Genomic DNA, 11,873 nt, shown 5'->3' with positions numbered 1-11,873 from the left:
CATGTTCTCCCCATGTTGGTGTGTGTTTCCTCCGGGTGCTCCGGTTTCCCCCACAGTCCAAAGACATGTGGTATAAGTGAATTGGGTAAACAAAATTGTCTTTAGTGTATACGTGTGAATGTGAGAGTGTATGGGTGTTTCCCAGTACTGGGTTGAGGCTGGAAGTGCATCCGCAGTGTAAAACATATGCAAGTAGTTGCCGGTTTATTCTGCTGTGTGGCGACCCCTGATATATATGAACTAAGCCAAAGGAAAATGAATGAATGAAGATAAAATGAGGCTGTTTATACTTTTTCACACTTTAAATTCTCCACCAGTGTTTGAAGGCAAAATACTGCAGTTTCAGAGCCAGTCATTTGTCACCACTTCTGAAAATCAGTTTTCCACAAGACATCGCAACATGACAAATATTTATCATGTAATTTAGGTAATTATGCTGACAGGCCTTAGTAACCGAAACGTCTATAAATCACTTCGTAAAACTGTGTGGAACAAGAGCCAGTGTTCAGACCATTCTCAGATGTTCCATGACATAACAAACCCTTTAACGACATACATTTTACTAAACTAAAAGGTTGCATTTATTTTATGTCTAGTATCCTAAGTTTTGGAAGATATATCAACAATATCTTAAACTGCTCTCAGATTTGAAAAAATTATTGAGTTAGAAGTCAGATATCTCAAAATAAAATCAAGCATTTTAGATCAAAATCATTTTGAAGTGTATAATGAAATTCTGTTCTTATACTTTTTCATTCTTCGTTGGAGGGCAAAATGACATCAGAAAAGACTGATCCACTGTGGTATACTGTTTTTAAAGTCACACTTAAAACTCGTAACTATACACCCGAACACAACCACGGCAGCTGAGAAAGTGCAACGGTTTCATAAACATAGACATATGCCAATATTCAATAATTTGATATGATGGAAATGAACGTACACAAAATTATTGATATCGTGGGCACTTAAAAACACAATGAATAATTATTTATCATTTAAACCTACTAAGATTATTCAAATAGCTGGTTGTATTGGCGGTGATGTTCATAACAGCACCAAATGACTGACGATTTTATATGCCGTTTAATTTTAACATTAACATTTTTATATAATGACAAAATTATTGGTACCCTTTCATTTGAAGAATGAACAACTACACTGGTCTCTGAAATAACTTGAAACTGAAAAAACTAATGATTAATCAAAAATAACTGAAAATAAACTCTATTCAAAATCATATATTACTTTCAAACTGTGATTGAACAGTAGTATTTGAAAAAAATAAAAATAAAATGAAACTGGCCTGGACAAAATTGATGGGGACCAACAATTTTGTGCACATCTGTAACCATATTGACGTTGATTTTAATACATTAATTAATATTTACTAATGAGACTTTGTTGTAAAGTACCACCTATTGTACTTTATCATTCTTGTGCAAGTAATTTCTTTAAAACCTTCATTTACTCTGATCATGTATATACAATAAAGCAGTACACTAAGTATTTTTTTTTGTTTTATACCTGTTCTAACTACACACGACTTGACAAGATTCCAGTGACTAGCATTTTGCCTGTTGGCACCAAATGTGATGTGACAGAAACATTTAAATACCAGAAAATTCCTTTAAATATCAGCCACTGCACTCCTGGCGAAATGGTAAGCGTTATAATATATTTAATACATATTTATTTTATTAGTTTATTTTCAAGATCTGAGGTAAACTTTCTGCTGATGTTTTCAGTTTTGGCAATAAATGTCAGGTAAAATGGTATTCAAACTCATATTGGTAACATTTAACTCTGTATGAATAATAAATAAATAATAAAGCACATAATCAGTACCTATATAATTGTCATAGTGGTTTATGCTGTTGTTTTGTTGCCACGTCACGGAAATAGAAACTGTTTCTAAATTAGAAATTTCACACATCACTGTTGCTGATGGTCATGACAAAATTTCAGTATTAGCAATAAGTGACACTTAATATGGTATTCAGACTCATATTGGTAGCATTTAACACTAAATAAAGCATATAATCTGTACCTGAGGAGATAATTGTCATGGTAGTTTATGCTTTTGTTTTGTTGCAATGTTGCAGAAATAATAAACGTTTCTGATGGATAGGACAAATACTCAATTTAACATGAAAAATATTGTGTCGCATGTAGTTATGAAACAGTGTTAATCTTTTTGCAGCTTAGGTCAATACCATAATAATGCCATATATTGTGATAAAATCTTCAGCAATTAGAAAGAAACAACAAGAAATTTTGAATACTGGCAAAAACCTATTGAAAAGTAAACGCACGTTAACGATTCAGAACACACCCACTGATTGCGTCATTTCTTCTGGCTTCAAAGATGTTTAGAACCCATAATGAACTCTGGAATGTCCACTGGTGAGCTGTTTTGATATGGATTTTGTTCAAAATGCCATTTTAGTTTAATTCGATTCTGTTTGAAGTACACTGGGGCCTTAATTTCTAACCCATACAGTCTCAGAAATAAAGGTATTGGAGCTGTCACTGCAGTACCTTTTCAAAAGTTACATATCTGCACATAAAAGGTCTATAATGGAACCTCAAATTTATATTTTAGGTACATTTGGGTAGTAAGATGAACTTTTGAAAGGGTACTGCCCCATTGGTAGCTCTTGTACCTATTTCTGCGAGTGTAATTTGTCATAGTTTTGCATCTACTGTTTTATTGTTATCGCGTGTGTTTTGCGTGATTTTGTTTCAATATTAACTCTGTAAAGATCAGAAAAGGGGCCTTGTGTGGTGTGTTTGTGTGTGTATATGTGTGTGACAATATGTTGTGTTTTCCATCGTGACAACTAATGTTATATGCCAAAATTCTTATGTTCACTCATAGTTGTTGACATTGTTGACTGTGATTGACTGCTTCGACTCGAGGTAAACAGATCCTTTAGGGAAGGTGGCGTTCTGCTCTTTAACTTGGTGTTTGGACTCTGTCAGGCTGCCGTCTGCCGCTGAAAACCATGCATCTTAGAGAGCTCATATCTGTGACGCCTGCCATCATTACAGTCGGATCTCGCTGTCTGTAATTTGCGTGCATGGCAGTCAGTCAGCTAGTAAAACAGCACAGGGTCATTCCAAGCCATTCTACAGCCAACGCTGACCCACAAACCTCTACTGTAAGTGACATAGACGATACATCTCTGTGTTTATGCACATTGCTTGCGTATAAAACACTAAATAGGCTTGTTAATTAAATGCAATATACTGTAAAATAAATTGTCCTTCAGTGTATTGAAAGGTTAATGCTGCTTAATGATTTTCATAATATACTACAATCTGTTTTAATCACCACATCAGTGTTTTCACCTCTTTGATGCAAACATCTAACAGTGATGGGTAGGTAGGTAAGATCATGCTAGTAATTACACACAACCCTTAAATTAAAGGCAGCCGCTTAAATGTCATTCATTTATGAAGCGTATCTGCCATAAAAATACAGAGCAATGAAAAAACATCTCTTACCACACATAATGTTCAAAATGTTTCCTTAATTGTATCCTGTCGGCTCACTTCCACCTGCTCACGGTTAATTAGCATGAAGACATCTGATCTTGAATGAATTCATTTTCAAAGCTGGATTTAGATTGTGTTTTAAGAAGAATGGAATTTGCATGTGTAATTTGTTTAAAGTTGGTTAACTTGTGTAATATTCGATTTTTAGCTTGATCAGTTTTCATATTTAGTTTCTTCTTTTTTGAGAAATCATGCAATGATTTATAGAAGACAACCACTGAGACGTCATTCAGTGTAACAAAACTTTATGACAAACATATTTTTATTTATTTAGAGCAAGAATCATTTGGTGAGATAGTAAAAAAAAAACTTTAAGGATTGCAGTGCAACACCAGAATACTGATTAATTGTCATTTTTAACTATCGTTTCATTATCGATATTGTAATGTGCTCATTCGCAATAGTCAAATCGCAAGATATGCAATATTAAGTCTGAATTATAGTTAAACAGAAGCTACAGAATTAGGGGTGTCAAAATGAATTGTTTTTTTTCCTGATGCACCGCAATGCGGACGTGGACTATTTGATATCGGTTCAGTAATAAATCATAACCGATTATTACGTACTGACGTCATTTATGTCTTATGCGCTACGTTGCGGTAGAATACTATAGCGAAGGAGGTGAGGCTTCTACTGAATGTGATAGATCTATAAAAATATATTTGACTGTTTTTCTATTCTTAAAATGGCTTAATTTGAAGTGCTGTAAAAAACAAACTCAACTACAGTCTCAGAAATAAAGGTACTGGAGCTGTCACTGGGGCAGTACCTTTTCAAAAGTTACATATCTTCACATAAGGTCTATAATGGAACCTCAAATTTATATTTTAGGTACATTTGGGTAGTAAGATGAACTTTTGAAAGGGTACTGCCCCATTGGTAGCTCTTGTACCTATTAAAAAAGATAGTAAAAAAAACTTTAAGGATCGCAGTGCAACACCAGAATACTGATTAATTGTCATTTTAAACTACATCGTTTCAGCATCGATATCGTAATGTGCGCATTCGCAATAGTCAAATCGCAAGATATGCAATATTAAGTCTGAATTATAGTTAAACAGAAGCTACAGAATTAGGGGTGTCAAAATGAATTGTTTTTTTTCCTGATGCACCACAATGCGGACCTGGACTATTTGATATCGGTTCAGTAATAAATCATAACCGATTATTACGTACTGACGTCATTTATGTCTTATGCGCTAAGTCACGGTAGAATACTATAGCGAAGGAGGTGAGGTGTCTATGATAGATCTATAAAAAAAATATTTGACTGTTTTTCTTTTCTTAAAATGGCTTAATTTAAAGTGCTGTAAAAAAAATTGGAAAAAATATGTTTTTAAGGTACTTTATGATATGTTGCCATATGGCAACAACGTCCAATAGTGGATCTAACTTAGAAATTTCAAATTCCATATAATTAATTATTTAGTTGTTTGAAATGGTTACACTTTACAATAAGGTTCATTAGTTAATGTTATTTAATGTATTTACTAACATGAACAAACAAAGAACATTACATTTACTACAGTGTTTGTTCATGTTAGTTAACGCTACTTAATGAAAATACAGTTGTTCATTGTTAGTTCATGTTAACTCACGGTGCATTAACCACTGTTAACAAGCATGGACTTGGATGTTCATAATGCATTAGTAAATGTTCAATTATGATTAATAAATGATGTGCAAGTGTTGTTCATGTTAGTAAATACATTAACTAATGAACCTTATTGTAAAGTGTTACCAAAATGATTTAATTGGTGTTGCAGTATTATAAGCTTTAACACAGAACTTATAAATGACACCTTATACATACTTGCAACAACTCAAATTCCAACAGCTTTAAAAGTGAGTAAACTGGTCTTAAAAGCGACAAACAATTGAGTAAACTTAAGGCAGTGAGTTTATTCCCTTTTTTTGTAAATTCATTTAATCACTTTAGATGGATGGATGGATGGATTGATTGATAGATTTACAAAATAATGTTTGCTCAAACTGCTTATTTTAAATTAGCTGAAACAACCCAACTGTTGAGATTTTTGGGGAGGACAACTTAATTGTATTATGTTAAATCCACCTAAATTTGTAAAGACTAATAACTTTTGATAGATAGATAGATAGATAGATAGATAGATAGATAGATAGATAGATAGATAGATAGATAGATAGATAGATAGATAGATAGATAGATGTAATGTAATTAAACTGTCAATCAAACCAAAAGATTCATCAACAAAATGTTATTAAATCGGATAGTTCTACACATACAGCCTCGTGTCCTATTCCCTTTGCAAGTGGTTGTCGTCGAAAGAAGCCAGACTACCTTCAACAGCACACACATTTGAGGGTAAATGCTCATTTCACATTGATGTGTCTGGGCTCTTTTTAAGTAACTCTGCGTGTGAGCCCCAGTTACTTAACTATTTACTGAAAAATAGTATGTGCCACGAAGTGTTGACTGATCTCAACTTCAAAGTGAAGCAGGCTTTAGGGGCAGTTCACAAACATTCACAGTGCTATGTTCAGAAGCCCTGGTATTGCTGCTTTATTGTACCTAGCTTGAAAAAAGGAAGGAAATCCACCTTTTCACTCTTGTTTACTTATGATTTCTGCCGAACACATTGATTCCTCTTAGTGAAGAAGATCAAATGGCCTTGACCATGCTGCAAAACTCAAAAGACTTAACTGCTCGACTGTATGCTAGACTTTCGAGGTTTGGGTTTCTTTTGCGCCATTGTGCAGCTCGGGATTCCTTCCACAGATGTTTGTGGTCTTCAAGCTGTTGACGGTATTGACAAAAGCTGGGAGAAAGCCTCTCCAGTACCAGCCGAGGCACATGGATGGGAAAGAGACAATTGCAAACTGTATATCCTGTGCTTTGAAATGCTCACCCCACTGCTTTGTCTCTCTTGACAGCTCCAGGTAAAAGCCTTAAAGTTTCCAATTACAGCTGGGAGAAATGCAAAAGGAAGCATGAACCCGCAAAAAAAAAAAAGGATTTTGTGAATGAGGGCGTGCTTTTTTTTGCTCGCTTACAATATTGCGTTCTGTTTGAACTATACTATTATGTTAAAAATGACTTCCTTATTTAACTGTGCATGTATTTACAGTACAGTAAGCTCTATGATGATTTGCTGGAAGGTTTGAAATGCAATAAAAGCGCATCTCAAGCTCTTGCTATGAGCAGACAGCGTCATTAAGCGCTGCCACTATCAGTAAGCATCCTTGAACTTTAAAGAGAAGGTGACCGTAGTCGGTCTCCATGTGCTAGACCATATTAAAGCCTCTCACCTTCAAAGAGAGAGAGCGAATTCACAAGCAGACCTCAAACAGATGCTTGTTTGTAATGTGTGACCTGTCTGTATAAATGCGTTTGAAAGCATTGGATCAATCAGACATGGGTGTCTTTTTAATCTCCATTTTAAGGCGTGTTGGTTTATATTACTGATTGTTGTAATGTTGATCTTTCAAGTTTTTTTTCATGTTATATGCTTCAAATAGATTCAATTTATATTTATTTCTATAGTTCTTGTAGTGCCAAAGCAGCCTAACATAAGCTATGTTAAGCTATCTGAAGATGCAAATTAAATTTATATAGATTAGAAGATAGTATGCCGACATTCAATGAATGCGTGGGGATGTTTGAAGGCGTCACACGCGGAGCACACACACTCTTGACAATTCTGGTGGTAATTAATAATATAAAAACACTAATATTGAAATGGTTAAGGCATTTTAGAATGAACAAAACAACATTTCAGATGTTTTACGATGTGCTCAGCCTGCTAGTTTCTCCATTCACACACATTTTTTCCAATTTCATCATCCAAAACACGCATAAAAATAGGTGGATGGAAACTTACCTGTTGATGAATAAAATAAAATAAAAGCCATAACAATATTTCGGATTGTAAAACATTCCTGCATATCAAACAAGCAGGAGAGTAGATTGTTGGTGTAGTTCTAGTTCAATTAAAACTGATTCAGTTCACTTTAGTTTAAATGCTCAACAACAAATAACAAAATCACATGACTTTTTTATGCGCATACTGGAATTTGATGGGTAAAATTGTGTCCATATTTTATGCGCATCTTTTCTTATCGAATAAAAAGTTTATCCTACACTGTAAAAAACCCTGCTGTTTAAGAAATTTAAGGGAAAATTTTAAGAAATTTTCTGTAATTTAACGTCTGTTGTTTTATGTTAAATGTCTGTAATTTAACCTCCGTTATTTTATGTTTTTTTTTAAATAACAGGTTTTTTTTTTACAATGTACTCAGTTGTCTAGATGTTTTTTATGTGCATTTTCAAAATTTATGCGCATTATGGCGTTTCCATCAATCCTTTTTTTTATGCGCATATCCAAACACGCATAAAAATAGGTTGATGAAAACTAAGCTATTGACAAAGAAAATAAAATAAAAGCCATAACAATATTTCCGGTTGTGGAACTTTGCAGCATATCCAACAAGCAGGGGAGTAGATTGTGGGTGTAGTTCTAGTTCAATTAAAACTGGTTTAGTTCAATTTAGTTGTCGCTGCTGATGTTCAATTTTAAAAACTTTTTCAAATAGCAGATTCCTTGATTTGATTCTTTGATAAGATCCTTCAACCATGAAAACTGGACTGACAGTTTCATTTTACTAGAACTTCTATGTTAATCTGCTTTGACACAATCTACATTGTAAAAGCGATATATACTTTAGGGTTGGGCGATGTCGACCAATTTGGCATTGTACAATGTCTAATATGAATCACGGTGGATGATGGCATCGTCGTCATAGGCGGCTGTGAATTAATTATTTATGAATAATTAATTAATTCATAACGAATTAATTATTTGTAGCCTACCGTTTCAACTACCTGACCCGCGTGGTCTTTGTTTTACCCATAACCAAATCATAAATAAATAAAGATAAGTTACACATAATTTGCCACCTATCAATCACTTTTTCCACGGCATGAATAGGCAGAGTGATCTATGTCATTATAATGGCATCGACAAACTTGGTCGGTAAAAAAGGTGCACAACCAACAGGAACCAACAAACAGTATCTGAGGTTTTCTCTAAAATAGCTAAGTACTGTCGACGCCAATAGCCTAGTGGTTAGTGCGTCGACACATAGCACCAAGGTGCTCACGGCGACCCGAGTTCGATTCCCGGCTCGAGGTCCTTTGCCGACCTATTCCCTATCTCTGCTCCCCACACTTTCCTGTCTGTAAAATCTCCACTATCCTATCCAAATAAAGGTAAAACCCTTAAAAAATAATTATAAAAAAAAAAAAAATAGCTAAGTACAAGCGTGAAAGCGAAAGATTGAAGCAGTGTACTGATGCTGTGAGCCTGTGAAAGGTCTCTTGTGGCTTATTAAACATAGACACACCATATTAAATGCCTTAAGCTTCCAGAATGGAATATTGAAAAGGTTTCTGGCTTTCTTTATATAATAATATCATATTTCGTATCCAATAATAACTCAAACAGGTTTGGACCAAGTGAATAGAGAGTAAATAAATGATGAAAATAAAGATTTTTGGGTGAAACATCTATTCTAATGCCTTTTACACTTTTTTAGACTATTTTTACCATATTCAATATACATTTATAAACACCCATAACTATTTTCTGATATTAAAAACAAAAAAAATGGTAGAAGTTGCAATTACAGTTGGAACAATAAAACTATTTCAATTTGTTTCATCGAGTACAACATAAAATGGCTTTAAAGTAAAAGTAGCATCTCAGATTTTGACTATGAATATATCTTTCAGTAATGGAAAGGTCTCGTGTGGCTTATTAAACATAGACCCGCCTTATTAAATGCCTTAATTAAGCTTTTCTAGAAAGGACTCTATAAGGACTTCAGCTATGACCACTCCTTATTTTAGCATTCTTTACATGCACCAACAAAAATGGCCATTCGAAACATGTACACACTCTTAATTGAAGCATGATCTCAGACATTGTATGTTGTATATCATCTGTACGCTCTTTATTTAGAATAAAATAGACATTTAAATCAGCTCTATATGACTGTAGAATGAAATGTATAAACATTTAAGGTAGACTAGAAAAGACTGATGCACCTTCTTTCAAAACAGGGTTGACAAAAATATTTAAGTGCCAACTGCCTTGTATTATTTACAGTATAGTACAGTAATTTACTGCAACATTTAAGTTCCGTTGAGAAACAATTAAATCTACTCTTCAATGTTGACTCGAGAATATGGAAGAAGCCAGTTGCCAGTTGAAAAACAGAGTATCCCATTCCAAGTCCTGCTTCCCTCGACTCAAGTCTGCTTCTCTGGGAGCTGGTGAAAGAAAATTCCTTGAATGTTCATTTAGTGTCTCTGGCACGTGTGGAGACTCCGTGAAGCCTTGCCGCCATCTCCTCGTTGCGTTCTGCAGGACAGACCTTCCCCGCAGTCGCAACGCTGGAATATCTCCAAGCCATGAGTGCCTTTCCTCTTGTGCTTGGTGCAGACCTGGCCTTCTTTTAGGACAGGCTTGCAGATTTTAGACCAAAAGTGACGAGCGCAGCAAAGTCCCTCTGCACAATCTGATGATCTCAGACAGTTCTCTCCCTCCAGACCTTCAAAAACACAATAGCATTCATTATCATGCACAATTCTCACTTGAAAATAAAGTGGATCTTTTAAAGGGATGCTTCATACTAAATGACTTTTTTTTGTTGAACACAAAAGAAGATGTTTTGAAGAATGTTGTATAATCTTGGCCTATGGCCTCCAAAGTAGAACAAAAATACTATGGCTGTCAATGGCTTATGATTTCCCTCAACAAATCTAATAAATAATGACAGAATGGACATTTTGGAGTGAATTGTCTCTTTACTTGGTCTTTAAAATACATTGCATTACATTAAAAATGGAGTCTTAAAGAGAGGTTTCACCCTAAAATTATAAAAATTTGCTTCAAACCTCTATGCATTTCTTTCTTCTGTTGAACACAAAATATATTTTGAAGTAAGCTGAAAACCGGTAACCAATGACTGACAAACAAATACGGAAGTCGATGCTTACCAGTTTCCATCTTTCTTCAAAATATCTTCTTTAGTGTTTAATAATAACTCAAACAGTTTTGGAACAAATGAAGGGAGATTAAATTAATAATGAGAGGATTTTCATTCTTGGCTGAACTATCCTTTTAAAAGCCTATAAGACTAATTAGACCATATTAAATATACATTTTTAAAACACCTATACCTACTTTCGGAATTTAAACAATCCAATAAAACTCTGAAGTTGAATCAGAGTTAGAACATATTTGAATCTATTTCAAGCATACATCAGTGATACACAAATATATAAACACAACATTGTTTACCTTTCAGCATCTGGTTTTGTGGGGATCCTTGAGTCGCAACTTTCGATGGCATGAGAGCAGTAGAGTTTTCATGGGCGGTGGAGACAAACTCATCCATGCCAAGCTGCTGAATCATGTCAGGATCATTTGGAATGCAAACACCTATATCGAAAAGTTTTATTATTATCCAATGCTATAAACATCACACTACATAATATTAAAGAAAAAGATGTATTCTCCGCGTTACATGAGTTTGATCTTACCATTGCTGCAGTGGTTGCCAGGACAGCACATCGCATCCCGGATGCAGCGCTTCCTGCGCTTCTTGCACTGGAGACAGACACCGCGAGACTGGAAGCAGAACTCCTCTCCGCCGCATTCCTCATCACTCTCGCAGATTAAAGGCTGCTGGAGGTTTGGAAATACACTATTAGTCTAACAACCACCAGCTGTCTGACATAGATTATGCGTATTTGTATGCTTACCTGCGGTGTATCGAGGGCGAAGTTCAGATTGCCGCTGTCCAAAGGTGACACGTCCGGACTCGGGCTGACCGGGTGGCTGGAACCCGCAGCACCTGAACCGACTTTAATAGCGTTGGAGTTGAGCGTCGTAGAACCGGCTACTTTGATGCAGCCCATAAAAATGAGGCATGCAGTAGAGAGCATGGCGATGTGCATCATGGTATTCCTTGAATTGTAGGATGTATTCCCTGGGTGAGCGGAGCTCTTCTGTGGTTCCTCATGAGCGCAAGCCGCTTCATTTATACGCGCGCGGTGTTGTTTGCGCTCCCGCCCCTCGCTGTGAGCAACAAAGGGCTGGATGAAATTTCAAAGCGTTGTGTCATGAGCTGTCTGTCTATCAGTGAATGCACGTCTTTATGAGCTGGCATCAAACACCGCCACCACAGTAATAGTGCTTATTTGATGGGAAAAGCTGTGAGAAATATGCTTGTTTGATGAAGCTTCATAGAGCCTCCAAGATTTGCAG

General features: G+C 35.5%; 1 protein-coding gene across 2 annotated transcripts; it reads right to left on the bottom strand.

Annotated features, from left to right (window-relative positions):
- Positions 1-9,544: 9,544 nt before the first annotated feature.
- On the bottom strand, positions 9,545-11,606 carry dkk1b (dickkopf WNT signaling pathway inhibitor 1b). 2 transcript variants are annotated; one of them, XM_056469773.1, is made up of 4 exons: positions 11,369-11,606; positions 11,147-11,291; positions 10,905-11,045; positions 9,545-10,152 (listed from the first exon to the last, which is right to left on the bottom strand). In XM_056469773.1, the coding sequence occupies exons 1-4, from the start codon at positions 11,564-11,566 to the stop codon at positions 9,902-9,904; spliced, it is 735 nt and encodes a 244-aa protein (XP_056325748.1). In that variant the 5' UTR covers positions 11,567-11,606; the 3' UTR covers positions 9,545-9,901. The 2 variants fall into 2 exon arrangements, with proteins under 2 accessions (XP_056325748.1, XP_056325749.1); XM_056469774.1 differs by having other exon boundaries at positions 11,147-11,288.
- Positions 11,607-11,873: the final 267 nt, after the last annotated feature.

The sequence above is a fragment of the Danio aesculapii genome, chromosome 12, assembly GCF_903798145.1.
Source record: "Danio aesculapii chromosome 12, fDanAes4.1, whole genome shotgun sequence".
NCBI classification, from domain to species: Eukaryota; Metazoa; Chordata; class Actinopteri; order Cypriniformes; family Danionidae; genus Danio; species Danio aesculapii.
The sequence above is the reverse complement of the archived record's forward strand: the minus strand, read 5'-3'. Positions and strand labels throughout refer to the sequence as shown.